The following is a 25,062-nucleotide window of genomic DNA, read 5'->3' as shown; positions in this document are numbered from 1 at the left end:
TCTTTTGTGTTTAGACATTTCACTTTAGTTCATGCTCACTTTCATTCCAGACTGCAAGTCAATTGTGACTGCTATTTCCATTGATACAACAGTTTCAACTGCTCTTTTAAATGTGAGTTGTGCTTTATTAGGAGCAGTTTCTGAATGCTTTCTTGTAAGATTCCACAAGTTAAACAATTTCTCAGTGCATTATTAAGGCATTACCAAACTGACAATGCTCAGTCTCTTCAATTCAGCTGTGTACATTGAAATGGAAACACAAAATGCTGGCAGAACTCAACAGGCCAAACAGCATCTATGGCAGGAGGTAGTGACAACGTTTTGGCCTGAAACATCGCCACTACCTCCTCCTATAGATGCTGTCTGGCCTGCTAAGTTCTGCCAGCATTTTGTGTTTTTATTTATTTCCAGCATCTGCAGATTCACTCATGTTACATTGAAATGGACTCCCTTTCCTTTTCATTTCACTTCTGAAACTTAAAGTGTTCTGCAGTCAACAATAGTTTCCATTCTAAATGTCCCTGCATTACTTTCACAATATCAGCAATACTCATTTTGGTTGCTTTGGTTGGAGCAGTGATACTTCTAATCAAACTATATGCCGTTAAATCTAATTCATTCAGCAAAATGGGTACTTGCTTCTCAGTGGCTATTTCATTTGCTTCCAGATATCACTCAATTTGTTGAGTTATACGTGAGCCAGTTGCCTATTGTTCAATCAAATGCGCTTAGCTTTCCGATGTAACCAGCCATTTCTGCTTTTATTAGACTTATGATTATTATCACCCAGTACTCTGTGTATGAACCCTGGAACTCATCTGCTTACTGCCTTTTTAGAAAAATATTCAATCAACTCATGCACCGCTGTTTTGTTTTAACTTGAGGGTCTCATTGCACTTCAACAAGTATGTAGTCTTCTTAAATTTGTTTTATCCCACCCTTGTTGCAACTGCTAAGTTTTGTAACTCCAATACATAAAACTTAATGGAAGAAAACTATGGAGCCAGGAATAATGTGTCTTAGGTTCAATTTACTTTAACAGGGCATGTACATATGACATGGTGTCATGATAACATATGCCATGTACATATTTTTGCATATATAACCCAAAATGCATTATGTAAACAACAAAGAAAGCTTAATCAAATAATATATTTACAATATTACTCAACTATTTCTGAAATATTAAATACATGACCGAGGATTTGCATTCTTTTAGGGATGAGGAGTATAAACGGCAAGCAAAGTTTCGGGAAATAGGAGGAGAGTGAGTCACCAGCAAATAATCAATCTATGACCTATTTCTGGAGCAGTATACTTGGCATTTACACTTCTACACTTCGGGAAATAGTGAAAACAAAGGATAGTAAACTGGTTTTCGGCCACATAGTTATATTTGTATTGTTTGACACACAACCCTGTCTCACCCCACCAAGCATACTCAGGTGTATATATAGTAATGATAATGGCATGGACTAAGGAGATGATTCACTCTCTCATTAGTTACTGATGGCATAAATGACATGAATATCCTTAACAAATTTCACCTCTATCTTGAACTGGGATAAGGCCTATCATTGGCTATGATCCGATCCGGCATAAATCATCCAGGACATCTTTAAGGACCAATGCCTTAAAAAACAGCATCCATCAATAAGGACTCCCATCACCCAGGATATACCCTATTGTCATTGCTACCATCAGGAAGGAGGTACAGGAGCCTGAAGGCACACACTCAATGATTCAGAAACAGCTTCTTCCCCTCTGCAATCCAATTTCTGAATGAATATTGAACCCATGAACACTCGCCCACTACTTTTTTATTTTTGTATTACTTATTTAATTTGACTATCATTTAAGTATGATTGTCATATTTGCTGGAAGAATCTGTCCTCTTGATGTGCTATCTCTAAATATGTATTTAAAATGTGGTTAGTTTGTGGACACAATTTTGGCACAATTCTAAAGATGGATTTAAAGAACTTGCTGGATGAGTTGTCACTTTGTCCAATTCAGTGATGCCAGTTGCTTTATCATTTTTTGTGGTGTTTTGTATTCTGAGTGAAGGCTGCACATTACTTTCTCTGAAGAACATTAGTGAACCAGATGGGTTTTTAACTACAATCTGGTAGTTTTATAGTCAACATTACTGAAACTAGCTTTTTGAATTCCAGATTTATTTAATTAGCTGAATTTAAGCTCCCTTAGCTGCTGTAGTGAGATTGGAACTCACAACACTGGAACGTTAGTTCAGGCCTCTGGATAACCAGTTCAGTAGTGCAGCCAGTATGCTATTATACCCATTATGTTAATTCAGGAATTGTGCATATCAGTTGTCCATGCTGTCAGCTGCAAGCAGTGTGCATCCTTGGGGAATTAGCGAAAACAAAGGATGGTAATTAATTTGTTTTCAGACAAATACTTGTGAATAAAATTAATGTAGGGTTTTATCATGGAGTGTGCCCTAATGAGCAGAACAAAACTTAATCTAATCAGATAATCTTTATTCAGTGCCCATGATGATAGTGAATTTAGGAAAAAAACATGACTGATGCAAAATTTATGTTTAGCATCTGTCAAATTTTGCAAGAATGGGACATAAGCAAGAAAAATATACATCACCCACCCCAGCTAATCCCTTGCGTGCTTGCTAGATTCTCCAATGCTGTCATCTCACAGTATCATCTACCCACATGTACAAGAGGCATCCTGCAACAATTTTTCTGTTTAATTATATCATTATGGCACTTTGCTGACTTGTAATAGTGGTGATCTTCCTTCTAAAATGAAGATATTGACTTTAATAATCTCTTATGGCACATCCTGGACAAATGTTCATCCTTTTTCAGTAGAAGGCAATGATATCAATTCATTCTGTGTAATATCCATTTTGCAAAAGGGCTGACCTCAAAAAAAAAAGTTAGAAAAGAGACTTAAGCAAATACAGCCACGTTTTCTGTTCCTCAATTTCCTCTTCTCCAGATGCCTTTGTGGATTATTGAACATCTGGCAATCTGTTCAGCTTTCTTTTTGATAAAATAGTATCTGGATCCTCACTTCCTTTATTTGTAAGTAAACTAACTGATAATTTAATAGCTACACATACTCTGAGGATCCAAATACAATTTAGAAAACACTTTGGTTTATTTAGATTTTCCCTTTCAAGTACCATCTTTTCTCATTTTTTAAACCCTCCATGACCGACTTAGTTTTTAAAGAATGGGACAAGTTGGGTATTAAATGTTTTTAGGATCTTTTTGTTGGAGGAAACCTTTTTTCATTTGAGTAATTGTCAGCTAAATATAGCTTACCCAAAACCCACTTTTGTAGGTATCTACAAATCAGAGACTTTCTAAGATCTCAATTATGCACATTTCCTATAAGTTCAGATAAGAACTTACTAGATGTAATTTTTAGTTTGACACCTTTTCATAATGGTTCAATATCTAATATTTATGGTATGTTACTGGAGATGAGGAATGTTCCTTTAGACAAAATTAAGAATCTCTGGGAACAAGATTTATAGACATCAATATCGGAGGGAACTTGGAATGAAATTTTTAAACTGTTTAATACTTCATCGCTATGTGCTTGTCATTAACTCATACAATTTAAGGTGGTACATAGAGCTCATATGACTAAGGATGAGCTATCTCATTTTTATTCGGATATATCTCCTTACTGTGACAGATGTAATATTGGAGAAGCTTCATTAATTCATATGTTTTGGACTTGTCTGAATCTTGAAAAATATTGGAAGGAAGTTTTTCAAACTTTCTCCTTACTCTTCAAAGTCAGTGTTAAGCCTAACCCTCCAATGGCCCTATTCAGTATTGTTGCAGAACAAGTTATTAAGCTGAAGGCATCTGATTTACATATTTTGGCCCTTAGCTCTCTTATAGCTAGGACGATGCTTTTGTTTAAATGGAAAGATGTTTTTCCTGCTACTCATGGTCAATGGTTATGTAACATTATGTCATGTTTAGATTTAGAGAAGATTCGTTGTTCAATTTCTGAATCGCGTCAAGACTTTCAAACATTGTGGGGACCTTTTCTGAATTATTTTCAAAACCTTCAATTCGTTATTTAAATTCAGGTGTTGGCTATTATTAATTTTTATTATATGAGGTTATTTTACCTTTTTTTCCTCCTTAATAAGCAGCTTCAGACTTGGTAGGGGTTAGATTCATTTTTTGTAATAAATTAGTATATTTCAATATAACTATTGATTATCATGAATATGGGGTAATGATTAATAATTATTATGAAAAGATATAATACAATTGGTAGGTTTTTAAAATCTTTTTTGACCTTTTATATATACTTTCTTGTACTCTGTATTTTTCTATGTAGAAACTAATAAAAAATATTGGAAAGAAAAACTAGTATCTAATAAAAAAGATGAGGAAAAATGGAAGCATTAGACAGGTTGTAGAGGAGATTTACCAGGATGCTGCCTGGTTCATGACCTATGAGGATAGGCTGAGCGAGTTAGGGCTTTTCTCTTTGACTGGAGGATGAGAGGTGACTTGATAGAATGGACAAAATGATAAGAAAAGGATTACCAAAAACTTTTTCCTAGGGTGCAAGTGGCTAATACAAGGGGGCATAATTTTAAGATAATTGAATGTAAATATACAGGAATGTTAGAGGTAAATTTTTTACACAGAGAATGGTGAGTGCATGTAGTGCCCTGCCAGGACTGATGGTAGAGGCAGATATATTAGGGGCATTTAAGAAACTCTTAGATAGGTACCCGGATGAGAGAAAAGGAGGACTATGTAGAAAGGAAGGGTTAGAATGGTCTTAGATTAGAAAGGTCAGCACAACATTCTGGGCCAAAGGGCCTGTACTGTGCTGTAATGTTCTATGTTCTAGATCCCTGTCCAGACATCTGATGTCTGGTGATGTGGCAATGGAGTGCATTTACTTTCCTTCTTGATCTTGCGCTGAGCTGTTGCTGAAACACACATTCTGTGTGCTTGGCAGATTGCACTCTCAATCCTTAGGTGTCTGAGACATGGAATCTGCCTTAGTTAATTACAGGAAGAGAAACTGCTGAAGTACTCAGCAGGTCAGCCCACATTTGTGGAGAGAAAGGCAGTCTAAAAGCTTTAGGTGGATAACCCTTCATCAGAACAGCCTTTCCTTGTTAGATCTGATAATTTTGGCATCTCTCTTGTTTTGAATACAAACTGAGAAATGAGGCAAGATGCTATATCAGTAATTTTAAGATACTAGAGGTTAGCTGGTAAGTCAAACTAACTTTTCATAACAAAAGAAGTGACAGGAAGGAAAGGAACATTTCTTTTTGTCTGTGCATCCACTCTTAGACTACTCAAGCCCATCCAATACACTTAACATAACAATATATGAGAACTTGGTACAATTCTTAAGGTACACATCGATTTTAATATAAGCCAGGTATGTTGCTGATGAGGTAATTATTCATTAATTTAAAGAATTTAACTTAGCATAAAGTATAATTTGCGCCACAAAAAATGTTAGTTCTTCATAAAACCATTATCTTTCTGAAGAGAGCAACTCAAAGAATGGTTCAGTCATTTTAGCCTGAACAGAGGGAGGGAGACGACAGTAGTTCTCCTTTCATAAGAACATTAGAAATAGGAACATGAGTAGGCCATCTGGCGAGTCAAGCCTGCTCTGGCATTCAATAAGATCATAACTAATCTGGCCGTGGACTCATCTCCACCTACCTGCCCTTTCCCCAGAACCCTTGATCCCCCGACAATGCAGAAATCTATCCAACTTTGTCTTAAATATATTTACTGAGGTAGCCTCCACTGCTTTATTGGGCAGAGAATTCCACAGATTCACCACCCTCTGGAAAAAGCAGTTCCTCCTCATCTCCATCCTAAATCTGCTCCCCTGTATCTTGAGGCTATGTTTCCTAGTTCTAGGCTCAACTATCAGTGGAAACAACTTTCCTGACTCTATTTTATCAATCCCTTTCATAAGTTTATATTTTTCTATAAGATCTCCTCTAATTTTGGGCCTGAAAACCTGGGAGTCAAAGAGTCATACTGTATGGAATAGGCCATTGGGCCTACCAGTTCCGTGCCAACAAGTAGATGCCCATGCATATTAATCCTGTCATTCAGCAATTAGCCTGTAGCCTTCAATGCCTGTATGATTCAACTGTTCACATAGTCATTTCTAAAATGCTTTCAGTGGCTCAGCTTCTATTACTAACTCCACCAATGATCATAGAGACCTGACAAATTTCAGGAGCTTTAGGAGCTAGTTAATTATTTTTATCTCCATTTCCAGCTCATAAGCAGCCAAATTGTGAAAATGTATTGGCAAGAGGCAGGGATGCTTTGATTGTGGAAAGATAGGATCACAGACTCCCACTCCAATTATGCCTACCCATCTATAAAGATAAAAAGAAGGCATGTGTGGATGCTGTTCCACAACATTGAGAAGGTTGAAGACCAATTTTTGCTCTCTTTAGTCAATGAATTTTTTGAAGCCTAGAAATTTCAACCAGATGGATTTAAATTAAAAATGTAGATTAAATATGAGATAACCAGCTCTTCCTTCCAGATCCTCTTTTCCATTGTTTCAAATCCCCTGGTTTTAATACTAGATGGATTTTAGTTCTCATTACAAATTTATGGTTATTTTAAATATGGCCATTATTAACCTCTAGTCAGCCTTCCTTAATTTCCTATTTTTTCCTACAAAGTGTATTAATTGTACTAAATTTAGATCAAATTGTAGAAATTTGTTTTCACTTTGACACGAATGAGTCTGTTCTGTTGATCAGTGTCAAAAAAGCAAATTAAATCCAATGTGATTCTATGCTATAAAACAATAAAACTTGAAAATTTCCAAGGGAGTTAATATTTTTTATAGGCACTGTACATCTCTCTATCCTCTTCCTGTTCATGTGCCTAAGTGCCTCTTCAATATTACTATAATATCTGCCTCCACCATTTCCCCTGAGTAGATCCAGCCACCTACCACTAAAAATAACTTGCCTCATAGATCTCCTTTCATCTTTCCCCTTCACATCCTGTAACTATGCCCTCTAGTATTTGACATTTCCACGCGGGGTGGAGTGGGGAGAAGAATCTGACCCTATCTACTGTATGTCTCGTAATTTTATACATTTTTATCAGGTCATCCCTCAGCCTCTGCTACTCCAGAGGAAACAGCATAAATCTGTAACTCCTCTCTTTATGGCTAATACACTCTAATCCACACAACAACCTAGAAAAGTCTTGTCTGCATTCTCCCCAAACCTGTCACATCCTTCGATACTACGGCAACCATACTCTAGCTGCTGTGTAACTGAAGTTTCGTACTTGACTTCCTGGCTTTTATGCTCAACTCTCCAGCTGATGAGGGCAAGTACCTACAATATACTGTACTTCTGCTCTCTGTCTACCTATGTTGCCATTTTTTTCAGGGAAGCATGAACTGGACTCCAAGATTCCTCTCTACATCATGCTCTTAAGGGTCCTGCTTCCTGCTGTATACTTTCCTCATACATTAAACCTCATAAGGTCCAACACTCTACAGATGAAACTCCATCTGCCATTTTCCATCTGGTTTGTATCTTGCTGAATCCTTTAACCATCTTCTTCACTATCCACAACTGTGCCATTTTTTTTTCCAGCTGCAAACTTACATTTCAGTCCAACTACATTTTCATCCAAAACATATATATATATTTTTTTTTTCCTCACCCCTAATGGATGGTTTGTTAGTGTATTCTTCCTTAATCTTGGGTCCTCTATCAGAGGCCCAGGAGCTTAAGGGTTCAGCACAGAATCCTTGCTGTTCCTATTAGTGCACTTTTCTGGACCGAGATCTCAGATGTTGTTCCTGGGGTTTATTGGAGTCACTCCCCCAGTCCAGGAGTCACAGCACGAAGTGCCCCTATCACCACTGGGATTACTGTGGCTTTAAACTTCCACATCCTTTCTATCTTCTCTTTCAAGCACTGTTATTTCTCCAACGTCACCTCCATCACCTCCTTGATGGTGACTCTCATTGGGCATTGCTACATTTATTACTATTGTTTTCTTCTGTTCCTCTTCCAGTATTACTACGTCTGATTGGGTGGCCAGTGCCTATTTATCAGCCTGTATTGGAAAATCCCACAGAATCTTAGCTCTGACATTCTCCACTACCAACTCAGATGTTTCCCATTTGGACTAGGGAATGTCCAATCCATACACAGCACTGATGTTCCTGTACACAGTTCCTGCAGCTTGGTTGTGTCACTCAGTGTATGCTGTCCCTGCCCGTATCTTGCACCCTGCTGGATGGTTTCAGTGGATTCCTTGCACAGTCTGCATGGTGGGTCTTGTCTGGTGTGACAGACCCCTGCTTCTATTGCCCTTCTATTCAGTGCCTGTTCCTGTGCAGCCAAGAGCAGTGCATCCATGCTGTCCCACAGCCCTACGATTTCCGGCCACTGATTGGGCTTTCTTCTGTCAGCCACCTCTGATATCAGGTGACGGTACATCCCATGCAGTGGCTTGTCTTGCCATAGCCTCTGGTCCTCTGGCTCTGATTCACCCATTTCCATTTCCCTTTCCCCTGCCTGCTGTCTGAAGTATTCTCCTAGCAGGTCATTCTTAGGGGGCATCTTCCTCACATATTTCTTGGATGTTTCACATTTCTTCCAGGACAGTGGCCTTGACATTTCCAAGTCCCTGTCCTCCTTTATTCCTATGGTTGTACAGTCACTTGATATTGGACTTTGGGTGGAATACTCCATGTATTGTTACTAGTTTCCGGGTCTTGAGGTCAGCAGCTTCCACTTTATTCCCTGGCCAGCACACTATTGGGTCGGCACAGCATTGTGGGCTGAAGGGCCTGTACTGTGCTGTACTATTCTATGTTCTATGTTCTATATTGCAGTTGGGTATCTGATGACTGGTAGGGAAAATGTGTTGGTGGCTCTGATCTTGTTCTTTCCACTCAGCTGGCTTTTTAGGACCTGTCTCCCTCTTTGGAGGTACTTTGATGTTGTAGCCTTCATTGTGTCCTCATTGTGGTTTCCATGCAGCTGCAGGATCCTCAGGTATTTGTAGGTCGCCTGTTTACCTTCAGGAACAACGCTGGTCACAGACCTCCATCATTATTCTATCTTCTTGGCCAGGCCAATTTTGAATTTAGAGTACCACATCTCCATGCATTCAACATGCCTTAATGTATTAAGAAGGCAAATGGAATGTTGGCCTTCATTGCCAGAGGGATTGAATTCAAGAGCAGGGAGGTTATGCAACTATACAGGGTACTGGTGAGGCCGCATCTGGAGTACTGCGTGCCGTTCTGGTCTCCATACTTGAGAAAGGAGATACTGGCCTTGGAGGAAGTGCTTTCACCAGGTTGATTCCAGAGATGAAGAGGTTAACCTATGAGAAGAGATTGAGTTGCCTGGGACCATGCTCTCTGGAATTCAGAAGAATGAGAGGGGATCTTATAACCATATAATAATTACAGCATGGAAACAGGCCATCTCAGCCCTTCTAGTCCATGCTAAACACTACTTTCACCTAGTCTCACTGACCCGCACTCAGCCAATAACGCTCCATTCCTTTCCTGTCCATATACCTATCCAATTTTATTTAAATGAAAATACTGAACCTGCCTCTACCACTTCTACAGGAAGCTCATTCCACACAGCTACCACTTTCTGAGTAAAGAAATTCCCCCTCGTGTTACCCTTAAACTTTTGCACCCTAACTTTCGACTCATGTTCTCTTGTTTGAATCTCCCCTACTCTCAGTGGAAAAAGCCTATCCTCGTCAACTCTATCTATCCCCCTCACAATTTAAAATACCTCTTATCAAGTCCCTCTTCAACCTTCTATGCTCCAAACAATAAAGACCTAACTTGTTCAATCTTTCCCTGTAACTTAGGTGCTGAAACCCAGGTAATTTTCTAGTAAATCTCCTCTGTACTCTCGCTATTTTGTTGACATCTTTCCTATAATTCGGTGACCAGAACTGTACACAATACTCCAAGTTCGGCCTTAATGCCTCGTACAATTTTAACATTACATCCCAACTTCTATACTCAATGCTCTGATTTATAAAGGCCAGCATATCAAAAGCTTTCTTCACCACCCTATCCACATGAGATTCCACCTTCAGGGAACTATGCACCATTATTCCTAGATCACTCTGTTCTACTGCATTCTTCAATGCCCTATCATTTACCATGTATGTCCTATTTGGATTATTCCTACCAAAATGTAGCACCTCACACTTATCAGCATTAAACTCCATCTGCCATCATTCAGCCCACTCTTCTAACTGGCCTAAATCTCTCTGCAAGCTTTGAAAACCTACTTCATTATCCACAACGCCACCTAACTTAGTATCATCTGCATACTTACTAATCCAATTTACCACCCCATCATCCAGATCATTAATGTGTCTGACCAACAACATTGGACCCAGTACAGATCCCTGAGGCACACCACTAGTCACCAGTCTCCAACCTGACAAACAGTTATCCACCACTACTCTCTGGCATTTCCCATCCAGCCACTATTGAATCCATTTTACTACTTCAATATTAATACCTGACGATTGAACCTTCCTAACTAACCTTCCATGTGGAACCTTGTCAAAGGCCTTACTGAACTCTATACAGACAAAATCCACTGCTTTACCCTTGTCAACTTTCCTCGTAACCTCTTCAAAAAATTCAATAAGATTTGTCAAACATGACCTTCCATGAACAAATCCATGTTGACGGTTCCTAATCAGACCCTGTCTATCCAGATAATTATATATACCATCTCTAAGAATACTTTCTAATAATTTACTCACCACTGACGTCAAACCCACAGGCCTATAATTGCTAGGTTTACTCTTAGAACCCTTTTTAAACAATGGAACCACATGAGCAATATGCCAATCCTCCAGCACCATCCCCGTTTTCTAATGACATTTGAAAAATTTCTGTCAGAGCCCCTGCTATTTCTGCACTAACTTCCCTCAAGGTCTTAGGGAATATCCTGTCAGGACCCGGAGACTAATCGACTTTTACAAACCTTAAAAGTGCAAATACTTCGTCCTCTTTAATCATCATAGTTTCGGTAACTTCTCTACTTGTTTCCCTTACATTACACAACTCAATAACCTTCACCTTAGTGAATACTGAAGAAAAGAAATTGTTCAAAATCTCCCTCATCTCTTTTGGCTCCACTCTGATTCTCTAAGGGACCAATTTTATCCCTCACTATCCTTTTGCTATTACAAACGTAATATAACCTTTGTAGAAACCCTTCAGATTTATTTTCACCTTACTTGCCAAAGCAACCTCCTATCTTCTTTTAGCTTTTCTAATTTCTTTCTTAAGAATCTTCTTACATTCTTTATATGCCTCGAGCATCTCATTTACTCGATGCTGCCTATATTTATTGTAGATATCTCTCTTTTTCCTAACCAAGTTTCAAATATCCCTTGAAAACCATGGTTCTCTCAAACTTTTAACCTTTCCTTTCAGCCTAACAGGAACATAAAGATTCTGTACCCTCAAAATTTCACCTTTAAGTGACCTCCATTTCTCTTACATCCCATAAAAAGAATTGTCCCAATCCACTCCTTCTAAATCCTTTCACATCGCCTCAAAGTTAGCCTTTCTCCAATCAAAAATCTCAACCCTGGGTCCAGTCCTACCCTTCTCCATAATTATATTGAAACCAATGGCATTGTGATCACTGGACCCTAAGTGCTCCCCAACACATATCTCCGTCACCTGACCTATTTCATTTCCTAACAAAATATCTAACACAGCCCCTTCTCTAGTTGGTATCTCTATGTATTGCTGCAAAAAAATATCCTGCACACAATTTACAAACTCCAAACCATCCATCCCTTTTACACTATGGGGTTCCCAGTCTATGTGTGGAAAATTAAAATCTCCCACAATCACAACCCTGTGCTTACTACAAATATCAGCTATCTCCTTACAAATTTGCTCCTCCAATTCTCACTCCCCGTTAAGTGGCATATACCTCCTTTGAATACCTAGGAATTGTTCTGGAAGCTGTGATCTTGCAAACAAACAATTAGTGCCTATCTCAGTAGAAACAACATTAAAATATATGAAAAAATAAGTAATGGTTATAATTTAAAGGACTGAGATCATTGCCACAGCTACATCTTTCAAAGCCATGTCATGCTCCAGGGATTTACCCAATTTCAATCTCTTGATTTTCTCCAATAGTATTCTTTTGGTTAGTGCTCATACCTCATTCACTTAATACATTGGTTCTCTGATTTTTTTGAGAAGTTTTCTGTCTTCTTCATCTTCTCCTCCTCCTTTTTCTTCTTCTTCTTCCTCTTCTTCAAGAGAAGTGAGAGAATAGTTGGTTTAATCTTTGCTATTTGATGATTTCCCAATGTATTTTCACCAGTTTATTTTTTTTTAATCTTCCCCCACATTCTACTTCCCTTTGCTTATTTATTTCTTGGTCGTTTGCTGAAATCTGACCTAACCTTCGGGTTGATTGCTTCATAGGCCTTTCTCTGAAAAATTCACATACTCCGCAGCTGAACTACTTTTCCTATTATGTTTGTTCCTTAAAAGGCTACAATTCTGTGACAAACTAATTATTTGTATTGGTATTGATTTATTACTGTCACATGTACCAATATACAATATACAGTATCAATCCATGCTCTAAGCTCATCCACCTTTCTTACAATGCTCCTTGCATTAAAATAAATGCATTTAAGAAATTTTTCACCTCTTCCTCTCTGTTTATCTCTAACATTACAAAGAACTTTACTGTCTTCTTTTTCTTCCTTCTCCCATGCATCTGGTCCTACACTCTGGTTGCCCAACCCCTTTGTATCTATTTTAAATCCACTGGAGCCTCTCTAGCAAACCTACCTGCAAGAATATTTATCCCCCTCCAGTTCAGATGTAAACTGTCCGGATGGAACAGGTCTGACCTTCCTTGGAAAACTGCCCAATTATTTACAAATCTGAAGCCCTCCCTCCTGCACCATGTCTTCAGCCACGTGTTAATCTGCACTTTCTTACTATTTCTAAACCCACCTGCTCATGGGTTTATATCTTATAGAAACATACAAAATTTTGAAAGGGATAGATAAGGTAGAAGTAAGGAAGTTGTTTCCTTTGGTAGGTGAGACTAGAACTAGGGGGTATTGCCTCGAGATTAAGGGGAGAAGATTTAGGACGGAGATGAGGAGAAACTGTTTTTTCCCAGAGAGTGGTGAATCTGTGGAATTCTCTGCCCTGGGAAGCAGTTGAGACTTCTTCACTAAATATATTTAAGATACAGTTAGATAGGTTTTTTCCTAGTAAGGGACTTAAGGGTTATGGGGAAAAGACAGGTAGATGGAGCTGAGTTTACGGACAGATCAGCCATTATTGAATGGCGGGGCAGGTTCAATGGGCCAGGCGGCCTACTCCTGTTCTTATTTCTTATGTTCTTATGTTCTGGATAAGTCTACTGTGAGGGATCCTGTGAAAGTTTTACTGAAGTCCATGAATGTAATATTTACTGCCCTACCCTCATCAATCATCTTCTTCACCTCCTCAGTGAAAGAGCTTAATCAAGTTTAAAAGAAGTAACCTCCCCTGCAGAAAGCTGTATGAATTACCCCAAATAAGTTTATGGTTTTACAGATAGGAATGGATTCCATCTCCAAGAATATTCTCCAATAGCTTCCCAAACATTGATATATGGCTTACCAACATATAATGGCCGGGTTTGTTCCTATTGCCTTCCTTAAAAAGAGGAACAGTTTCAGCTATTCACCAGTCCACTGGGACCTCACCCATGGCTAAAGAGGATACAAAGTTGACTGTCAGGACATCTGCAATCTCCTCCTTATACCCTGTTCCCTACCAAATGCTTACTGCTTTGTGTACTAATTTGGGATGTATACAGTATTAGCTGATATTTGTAATAGTTTGCTCAACTCAGATGTAAACCCAAGGAACACATACAAAATGCTGGAGGAACTCAGCTGGCCTAGCAGCATCTATAGAAAAGAGTACAGTTGAAGTTTCTGGACGAGACTCTTCAGCAGGTTTGCAAGATTTAAACTTCTTCAGGGCAGGCATCACTGGAAGAGACTTCACAGTGCAGTAATCCAATCACAAACAAGAGAAGATCTGCAGATGCCGGAAATCCACAAAACACACACAAAATACTGGAGGAACTAAGCAGTCCAGGCAGTATCTGTGGAAAAGAGTACAGTTGACTTTTCGAGTCCTGCGGAAGGGCCTTGGCTTGATTCGTCGACTGCACTCTTTTCCATAGATGCTGCCTGGCCTGCTGAGTTCTTCCAGCATTTTTTGTGTGTTGCTTAGATTTCCAGCATCTGCAGATTTTATCAAAAATAAACCCCTCTGTTTGAAATCTCCCATTGCCACGACATCACCCTACCTCAAACAAAACATCAGCCTCTTTGTTCTTGGAAACTACCATTCACATTCTAACTTCCCTTCTTCCAGAGCCTATGAATGCTTGCCTTTCTTTTCCCAAATTTCCAAGAACTCAACTTTTCAATCCCTGTGATTACTTTTGCCGTAGAAGGAAAAATATGCCTTTCCAGGTATAACATAAAACAAATTTTAATAGATGCTCCTTGATGTTTTGTTACTTTTGTTACTGCTTATGTTGTTCTGCTGAACATCGTGGGCATGCTGGGCTGGTGCTGGAATGTGTGGCAACACTTGCGGACTGCCCCCAGCGCATCTGCAGTGTTCTCGCACAAGTGTAAAAACTCTGAACTAAACACTAACAATAAACCGGTCAATGAGGCGCAATCCCAGTAAGATTAACCATTTACTGTTCACTCTGCCACCTTAACGTATGGTGAAAACTGTTGATAAAACAATACCAAATATATACAGTATTTGTTTCCTTCTTGGCATCACATTTACATCGTAAATACTTGGAAAAATAAAACTACAATAAACTATATTACATTAAAGTACAACATACAGTCAGAATCTACCTATGCCATCAACTGCTTTAAATACTTCAACACAAACTATGCGCAACTCTTTAAATAACAAAGAACGTAAACATTATCAACCATCATTACTTTTAACAGAATCAGCGTTAACATTTTTACTTCAACATTTCGCTTCTCTTAAGAACTTATGGCGTTGCTTCTATGATGCTTCTAGTGCGTAAACAGAAAACTTTTCTCGTGCTGAACCTGCACACACAAGCCCCCTCCTTCCCGTTTCTCCAAACCGGTATTTTCCCACATGACGCAGCAACACCGGGTGTGACGTCATCGCATGCCGTGATATATCACAGACAATGAATTTACTTTAAACAACCTTAACTTTAGCTAGAAAACAATTACAAATGAATTACTAAAGCGAAAATATAATAAACTAAACGAATGCCTTAAGGGCAACACAACATCCTTGGGTTGCGTTGGTTGTTAACACTGTGAATTGTATCATTTGTGTTTTGATGTACTGTACAAGTGATAAATAAGTGAATCTGAACCTTCTCGAACCATGTGCAACTTTGTCATACCATTTTTTTGTCGTTGTAGATCTGGGTGCATCTATCTCATCAGGTTCTTTCTTGTCTATTCAGCCATAAAAGAGAATCAGCTGCTTTGGCTTCTTGTCATCATACTTGAAACTTCCAAGTTCCCCTGAAGTTCTTCCTTGCACCCCAATTTTCTCAATCCTATAAAGAAGATTCCAGTTTCCATTTGTGAGCTTAGCTGCACATCATTGCTCCTCTCAAACTCTTATTTGACCTGCTGTTTGACATGCATCTCATACTCAAAGATTTTCTCCAAATAAGTATGTAAAAGACCAAAAATGCCATCATCATCATCATTAGTTTCTTAGCTAAGTCTAATTGAACAAATAGATTTTCAATCCTTTTCTCTACAGTTATCAGCATTGCTCTTTATTGTCAGGTGTAAGTGCATGCAGACTCCTTTGCATTTCATAGAGATTCACCGTTTCCTCCCACAGCAAGTGGTCGATAAGTGTCTTGACCTCTGTCACTGTGCATTATATACGTCAGCATGTAAGTGAGAGTTTCATTCCACGTCCCTTATTTTGATTATTTTATGAGTTAAAAGAAAATAAAATCTTTCATTGGGTATTATACACCCATTTCCTGGTACTATGCAAATTCTGATTCAAAATTTCATTCCGATTTATTTTATTTTACTTCAATTGCTTTAATTAAAAGAAGTGATTAAACATATTTTTCTTCTAAATGAAACCCTACCTTTCTCACTTTGTGGTTATGAAATTTATAAATAGTAAAATCCATTAATACACAGTCTCAGTTGATTACACTTTCCATTAATGCATTTCCCAATCCTTGTGGATTCAGGAAATAATTCAGTTTTAATAAAAAAAGGAAATGTTGATGTGGGGCCGGTTTAATTAATCCATTACATCTAAATTCAATGTTCATTAAATAATGCACTGACAACTGATGATCTTGCATTCAGTTCTGTGTTCTGTAAGGAAATTCTTTTACTCTGAGGAGTTCTCTTGTCTTTAGACCATATCAGGCTGACATTTCTGGCTGACAGTTTGTCAGATGCAGATATTGTTAATAACCTTAAGAATGAGAGCACAGCAAAAATATGATCCCTGGGATTGTAACTAGCTCAGGCCCTTAGCAGACCTGGATACCAATTATTAAAGTGAATGAAATTTCAACCATTATTCCTTTTAGGACATGTACCATTTAAGCTTCCTGCTGCTACACTGGCCATGTAGTTCATTATCAAAATTAGGGAGTCAATTTTACTCTTAAATGCCTGGGCATAAGTGGGTATCATGAGTTGTTACTTGGATTTTAATTTGGAAAGTACCTCTGACTCTCTTTCACTACCCTATTCAAAGGTACTGCAAATTAAATTTTGTTGTGATTTTTGATGCAGCTCTGCGGCTAATAGCTAAGAGCCTGCAAAAGGCTAGATAGGGAGAACTGTCAGAGTAATAAATATTATGAACTATCAGAGCTAGCCCAATAAAAATTAATGAATGTTGGAAATACTTAACAGATCAGGGAGCATCTTTGAAGAGAAAAATTAAATAGCAATTCATGTTGATGATCTTCATTATAAATGGGAAAAGTGTTTTAAGATGCTGGAAAGAAGAGAGTGAGAAAAGAATAAAAAAGGAAAGGCCTTTAATTGGATGGCAAGCAAAAGGATAATAGTAATGGGCCAATTTTACAAAAATTGCAGAAGATGCGGGTGAAAGAGGGTAAAAGGGGAATGGTAGTAATTTAGCTTTATTTATTTAGCAACACAGCTTGGAGTAGGCCTTTCCAACCCTTCAAGGCACACCGCCCTATAAATCCCCAGCAAACTCAATTAACTCAAACCTAATCATGGGACAATTTACAATGACCAATTAACCTAGCAACTGTGCCATTGGACCGTGAAAAGGAACTGGAACTGGAACACCCTGGAGCAAGCCCACATGTTCCACAGGGAGGATGTACGGACCCCTCACAGGTAGTGCTGGAATTGAGTTCCGATTTCTGAAGCAACCCAAGCTGTAATAGCACTGTGCTAACTGCTGCACTACCCTGGCACTCAGAGGGTAGTGAATCTGTGGAAATCATTGCCAATAACAGCTGTGGAAGCCAAATGATTGAGTATATTTACAGCAGAGGTTAATAGGTTCTTAACTAGCATAAGCATCAAAGGTTGCAGGGTGAAGGCAGAAGAATAGAGTTGAGAGGGATAGATTCCAACCTTAATGGAATGGTGGAACAGACTCGATGGGCCAGATGACCTAATTCTGCTCCTATGTCTTATGCGCTTATGAAATTCTGTTAATTAGCCAATTTCGGATTTGTTAATTTTAAGATTACAATTTTCAATATTTTTCCCCTCAAATCTTGTTTATATTTTGAGTAATATTTATTTATGTTCAATGTTTTGTTCTGTAATAAAAATAGATTGAGTTTGTAGTTCTGGAGTTCTAACCTGAGAACTTTTCATTCTGCTATTATCTTTGGTAGTTGTCTGTTCACCCGATTCATGGAAGGTGCCTCGTCTTGTAAATATTACAAATAGGACATTACCGGTATAATGTAAGATATACCTGTCACCAAATGACCCTCAGCACAAACTTCCTTTTGTTGTTCAGAATTTTACATTCAGTTTATTGGCTGTGCACTTTTGTCACCTTCCCTTCTCTCCTGACTTTATAAGAAAATCAACTAACCATTACATGGTTGAGTATTGGTTGGTATATAACAAAGCTTTTAAGTATTTTCCATTCTGCAATCTCCACTATGGTTTTCTAACTGGCTGCTGTATACTTACAGTGATTATTCTTTAAAATTAGATTGTTAGAATCTTCAGTGTTTTGTCTCTTGTTGGGTTAGATTGGTCTATATACTCAGGAAGTGCAGGTTTAGGGTTAGATAACAAAAATGAATATTTCCTTTGTCCATTGGTGATCCAAATTAAAACATTTTTAAATCATGAGCCTGCAATCAAACACATAGCCTAGAAGTTGTTTTGCTAAATTTTAGTGCTGTTAAAACCGTGTTGGTTATTATTTAATGCTTTTTTTAGAAGTCCCATAATTGCCATTGTTTTCATTTGCAATGCTTAGTGAACAATATTTTCAGTGCTTCTTTCAGAGTGTGCTACTATATTAATCTCTTCCAAATTCTCACAGCAGCCAACACTTCACCTAGCAGCTGCAAGCTAAGTGACTAGCTGTTAAAGAGATGTGTCACAATGGAAGCAACATTATTCCAGTTACATGGGAGTGTTACTGCTTTATTAAAAGGAAAGAAGATGAATGTTCCAAGGGACTAGTAAAAGACGGTTGTTCTGTGAGCAAATAAGAACTGTCACTCTTCAGAGAAATTTTGGGCGTTGCACCAATAATAATGTCTTTTTGATGAGCTTTATAAAGGAGGAGGAAAGGTACTAACGCAACTGAAAATCCTGCCAGAAAGTCAGATTTCAAGTTTTTGAATTAGTACTATTAGTTCCAGAAGTGAAAGTTAAATAAGTCTGTTTACGCTTACTTCATAGATGATGCTTGTCGAGTTCCTCAAGCATTTTGTGTCTGTTGCTTTGAATTTCCAGCATCTGCAGATTTTCTTGTGTTTGCTATTCTGGATTAAGCCAATTTTTAAATGAACACTTGTGCTTTTGTTCAGCATCATGCAGAAGAATTTCCAAGCCATCAGGTCAATAGTCTGTTCTCCCAAAAATGCATCATCAGTTGCTACCTTGCATAATGAAGTTCCTGGAATTTCCATTATTGTTTATGCTCTGACAAAGTATTTCAGTTGGGGATTGAAGGCAAGATAATTTGGTCAACTGTATTACCCAATAAATTACCGGAGGCTTGAGAACAAAGGTAGTCCCCAGTCCTACAGACATTCAAAGATTGCTGTTTGTGGAATTAATATTGGTCAGATAACTGGGGAGTAGTCTTCACATAATAAAGCCAAATAATTTTTAGAATTCATTGACTGGCAGAATGAGGATTTGATTTAGCATTTCATCCAAAAGAAAGCATCTTTTGATAGTATCGCAGCCTTGAAGCCCCAACTGAGATGTGTTTTCAAGTCAGTCAAGCAGTGCTTGAGTCTTTATGTTCAATATTTTATAATTGATAATAGCATTTATAGTCAAGCATAAAAAAAACTCTTACTGACTATAATGTGTTGAGTATAATGATCCAAGCTCTACTTCACAGTGCATCCGACACAGGAGCATAAGACTTGAAAACAGAAATCAGGCTGATTGATAAGTTACACAACCGGGGCCTCGGTACCTCCCTCTGCAATTAGATCTGGGACATGCCCTTTTCTCATTGTCACCATCAGGTAGGAGGTACAGAAGCTTGAAGGCACTCACTCAGCAACTTAGGAGCAACTTCTTCCCCTCTGCTATTTGATTCCTAAATGGACATTGAACCCATGAACACTACCTCACTTTTTCAACATATATATTATTTCTGTGTTTGCACTATTTTTAATCAGGACGAAGGGTCTCGACCCGAAACGTTGACTGCTCATTTCAACTGATGCTGCCCGACCTGCTGAGTTCATCCAGCTTTTGCACGTGTTGATTTGACCGCAGTGCACTTTGTGTTTTCTGATTCTTTCAGTGCAGTACTGAAGGAGTCATAGAAAAATGCAACACAGAAAGAGGCCCTTTGGCCCATCTAGTCTGTGCTGAATCATTTGAACAGCCTGCTCCCATCAGTCTACATCACTTCATACCCTTACCTTCCTTGTACTTATCCAAACTTCTCTTAAATGTCAAAAACGCGCTCACTTACGCCACTTGTGGAGGCAGCTCATTCTATACTCACGGCCTTCTGAGTGAAGAAGTTTTCTCACACGTTCCCCTTAAACTTTTCACATTTCCACCCTTAACCCATGATCTCAAGTTGTAGTCCCACACAACCTCAGTGGAAAAAGCTTGCTTGCATTTACCCTAACTGTACCCCTCGTAATTTTTCATACTTCTATCTAAACATCCCCGAATCTTCTACATTCCAAGGAGTAAGGTCCTAACCTATTTAATCTTTCCTCATAACTCAGGTGTTCCAGACCCGGCAACATCCTTGTAATTTTCTCTGTACTCCTTCAACCTTATTTACATCTTTCCTCTAGGTAGGTGACCAAAACTGCACGTAACACTTCATATTATACCTCACCAATGTCTTATACAACTTCAACATAACATCCCATCTCTTGTATAATTTGCCATTGTACATGCTACTTCTTAATCCGAGATAAATGGTATTTAATCCAGGCATGACTTGTGAAACAGTTAAAGTTTTATTCTTCATTATCTATGTCTTTTGACACTAATATTTTAAAGCCATAGAACTGTACAGCATGGAAATAGGAAAACCTGGCCCTGCTCACCCATGCTGGGCAGAGACAGCTTTCTGTATTAACCCTGTTTCCCGGCACTTGGTTCGTAACCTTCTTTGCCTGCGTGACCCGAGTGCTCATCAAGATGTTTGAGAAGTGCTCTCTGCGACCCAGCTTCATTCACTCTTTCAGCCATTCTAGGTACTTACCACTCTGTGTGTGAAGAAGGTCCCTCAGTTTCTTAAGGTTGACACAGCTAGGGGAGGTCGTGCAGATAAGCTCCCATTTCCATTACCTATTCAATATTCCCAGTGGCCTGGGTCTCAAATGGCCTCTGACAACCAAGTCCAGCTCTTAGCCTTCCTGTGTGGCTGAGCTACTAAGCCCGGCTGAACAGTTTGTACTGACAGGAGGTGAAGCAATGGCGTGTTATTGGCACCTTAAAACTAGTCACTTCGAGCAGATGGGCTTGTCAGTTGTGGTTGGCAGCTCATCTAAGAGAAGGAAAACTCTGATCTCAATCCTCCAATGCCTTGCGGCTATACCCATGCATGTGGAAGGCTTTGGGAGTAAACCCTGAGGGAAAAATCCAGAACTGGAATCCCCAAGACAGTCGTACCTTGAGGTCAGCACTGACTGGCAACTCCTGCGATGCTGTTGGTGTCGAAATGTATCGTTCTCTGCCATTCCTTTGGTTTCATCAGCTGCATGGAGAGAGGGAGCCTGTTGTGTGATAGACAATAGACAATAGGTGCAGAAGTAGACCATTCGGCCCCTCGAGTCTGCACCGCCATTCTGAGATCATGGCTGTGGGCAGCAGCTTGCTGTCCATATCGCCCTGCCCCGGCTTGCCTATCATGTAGGCAGCTAGGACTCAACATCCATAGTCGACCTTGACCAATGGAGGGCTTCAAATCAATATACACAAGTTTTATCTAACTCCAACATGGGAACAATTTTCCTGCAGTCCATAACCTCATAATATTGTATATCTCGGTCATGTCCCCTCTTGACCTTCTAACTCCAAGGAGAATAAATATAATTGCTATGAACAAATATTAAGTCTCTGACAAATACCATGATTCAATGACATTTGACCCACTCTAATACACAATTTAAATTAATTTTTTGTTTCTGCAGTGCACTCTGGTCAGGATGGTCTGCACAGAGCTTGTCAAAAGAAGTACTGTGGCCGTGGACAGCAGTGCATCATCAGTAAACAGACTGAGCTGCCTGAATGTGTATGTATACAAGAGTGCAAGCCAAATTATTTACCCATTTGTGGCTCCGATGGGGAGTTTTATGAGAATCACTGTGAACTGCATCGTGCCGCCTGTCAACAGCAAAAGAGAATCCACATTGTAGACAATAAAGAGTGTTTTTTCCAAGGTAAGGCACCGTTTAACATCAATTATGAGAGGTTCGTTTTTGTGAAGTTAGGCAGTTGTTACTACTTAAGATTTGGTTTCCCATTGTTTTCTTACTTCACGCTGCATTGAAATCAGATGGCATTTTCCTCAGGAATCAGAACAGGAACCTTGAAGCCATATGCAATTTAAAGTAGTCCTATAGCATATATGTAACAATAGTTTCTCAATTGTACCATTGATTTTCTTATTATAAAACAATTTAATAGATGCATCAAGGACTTTTCAGGAATTGCAAAACTATGTTTAAAGCAGTTGAGTTTGGAAAAACAGAGGCTGCTACAGAACTTGTAAGTTTGTGCTATTTTGATAAAAATATGATAGAATATGTGCTACAAAATTTGACTGAAAGTTATGCATCCATATACGATTGACAATCCCCGTGATGTACTTTAAAATATTGGTTTGAATAATTATTCTTGCTATTCTGTTAATGCTATTTCAGCCTTTGACCCATAGGATATAGGGACATAATTAGATCATGAAGTCCGTCGAGTATGCTCCATCATTTGAACATGGCTTATTTTTCCTCTCAACCACATTCTCGTGCCTTCTGCTCATAACTTTTGGCAGCCTCGCTAATCAAGAAGCTACCAAACCCCACTTAACAAATACCTAAAATACCTAAAAACCAATATTTTAAAGTACATCACGGGGATTGTCAATCGTATATGGATGCATAACTTTCAGTCAAATTTTGTAGCACATATCCTATCATATTTTAATCAAAAATACCTAATGACTTGACCTCCACAGCCATCTGTGGCTCCAGAGAGTCACCATCCTGTAACAAGAGAAATTCCTCCTTATCTCTGTTCTAAAGGAATATCCTTCTATTCTGAGGCTCTGCCCTCTGGTCCTAGACTTTCATACTAATAGAGTGGATGTGGAGAGAATGTTTCTATCTAAGCTTTCAATATTCAGTAGATTTAAATGAGCACCCGTCCACCCATTATTCAGATCTCCAGTGAGTACAGGCCCAAAGTAATCAAACCTTTCTCATATGTTAACCCTTTCATTCTAAGACCATTCTCATTAACCTCCTCTGAACCCTCTCAATAGCCAGCACATTCTTGAGTATGGAACCCAATATGCAATCTGGAGTCTATATGCAGTCTGACCAACAACTTATAAAGCCTCAGCATTACACCCTTACTTTTATATTTTAGTCTTCTTGAAATGAATGCTCACATTGCACTTGCCTGCCTTACAACTGACTCAATCTGTAAGTTAACCTTTAGGAAATCTTGCACTAGGCTTCAAAGTCACTCTGCATCCCAAATTCTGTATTTTCTCCCTACACTGTATTCCATTTCCTGCTACTTTGCCCATTCTCCCAATCTGTCCAAGTTCTTCTGCAGACTCCCTGCTTCCACAGAACTACCTTCCACTGACCTTTGTACCATCCACAAAGTTGGCCATGAAGCGGACCCAACACTGACCCTAACAGAACACCAGTTTTCATCATAGGCCAACCATTAAAGGCCTTCAATTCATTAAAAATGTTTAAAAGCCCAGGAGAACACAGAAAAAGCTTAAGTGGAAGCAGAAACTATAATTAAACAGGATTATTTAGGGTAACTTGCAATAGGTTAATTGACAGAAACTGTGCACTGTGCTCTCTTCGAAAGGAGTTATTGCTGACTATTCAGCAGCCCAAATGCAACATATTGCACAAGCTGGAAGACTGTATGACCATAAGATATAGGAGCATAATTTGACCCATTGAGTTTACTCCACTTTTACATCATGGCTGATTCATTTCCCTCTCAGCTCCAATCTCCTCCCTTCTCCCCATATCCCTTCATGTGCTAACTAATCATTAATCTATCAACTTCTGCCTTAAATATACCCAATGACTTGGCCTCCACAACTGCCAATGACAATGAATTCCACAGATTCACCACTCTCCGGCTTAAGAAATTCCTCCTTATCTCTGTCCTAAATGGATGCCCTTTTGTTCTGAGACTGTGCCCTCTGATCTAAGACTCCCCCTCCATAGGAAACATTCTCTCCACATCCACTCTCTTGAGGCTTTTCAACATTTGATAGATTTCAATGAGATAACTCATTCTTCTAAATTCCAGCAAGTAAAGGCCCAGAGCCATCAATCGCTCCTCATTCATTAACCCTTTCATTCCCAGAATCATTCTCATGAAGCTTCTCTGAACCCTCTCCAATGTCAGCTCGTCCTTTCTTAGATAAGGGGCCCAAAACTGCTTAAAGCTAGAGAGTTGTGCTTAAGCAGTAAATGAAGCAATTCAATCAACAAAAGTGCTAAAGGATGGCTCGACTTTGTCCCACTGGATGTGATGTTGAATTTGTTACCTCCTCCAACTGATGCTGAAAGGTGCAATTATTAGTGCCTCATCATGATGTTCTGCTTGGATAATGTCGGTTGGATGGATAAATACTGTGTCAATTGTGATGGTGTTGCTTTTGTTTATCAATAGTTATAAATAGAGGTAACAGTAATGGATTTATGCTCTTGATGCAGCTGCCATTACTTTAAGTGCCACTCTGTTATCACAGCGGTCTACTATTGCAGGCTGCTCTTTCATGTTCTCCAATATGAAGCTAAAACAATAGCGACAAACTGATCCAAAGTAAAGCCCGAGAACCTGTCCGGAGCTAGCCAAGTGAATTATTCATGTCAAATATGATATTGCAAATTCAGAAAGATGGGAGTAGGACCTTTTAAAAAGATGTTGTGAAGACATTATAATGCATGATATGATTGAAACCTTATGAAAAGACATCAGTATTTTTAGGATTTGGTGACTGTTT

At 38.9% G+C, this 25,062-nt stretch overlaps 1 protein-coding gene and 1 long non-coding RNA gene across 5 annotated transcripts in view; one reads left to right on the top strand and one right to left on the bottom strand.

Annotated features, from left to right (window-relative positions):
• LOC132405207 (uncharacterized) overlaps window positions 1-12,322 on the bottom strand; it is a 34,428-nt gene extending 22,106 nt beyond the window's left edge. Inside the window, exon 1 of the long non-coding RNA XR_009515791.1 lies at window positions 12,247-12,322. This is a non-coding gene — a long non-coding RNA (uncharacterized LOC132405207). The remainder of the gene's footprint in view (window positions 1-12,246) is intronic.
• LOC132405639 (follistatin-related protein 5-like) overlaps window positions 1-25,062 on the top strand; it is a 683,401-nt gene that overhangs the window by 220,630 nt on the left and 437,709 nt on the right. For 3 of the 4 annotated variants that reach the window (XM_059990615.1, XM_059990614.1, XM_059990613.1), the window contains one exon: window positions 21,989-22,237. The exons of the other annotated variant lie outside the window; for it this stretch is intronic. In XM_059990615.1, the coding sequence (XP_059846598.1) occupies window positions 21,989-22,237 (249 nt within the window). The remainder of the gene's footprint in view (window positions 1-21,988; window positions 22,238-25,062) is intronic. 4 annotated transcript variants of the gene reach the window in all.

This window comes from Hypanus sabinus, chromosome 15 (genome assembly GCF_030144855.1).
Source record: "Hypanus sabinus isolate sHypSab1 chromosome 15, sHypSab1.hap1, whole genome shotgun sequence".
Taxonomy (NCBI): domain Eukaryota; kingdom Metazoa; phylum Chordata; class Chondrichthyes; order Myliobatiformes; family Dasyatidae; genus Hypanus; species Hypanus sabinus.
The sequence above is the reverse complement of the archived record's forward strand: the minus strand, read 5'-3'. Positions and strand labels throughout refer to the sequence as shown.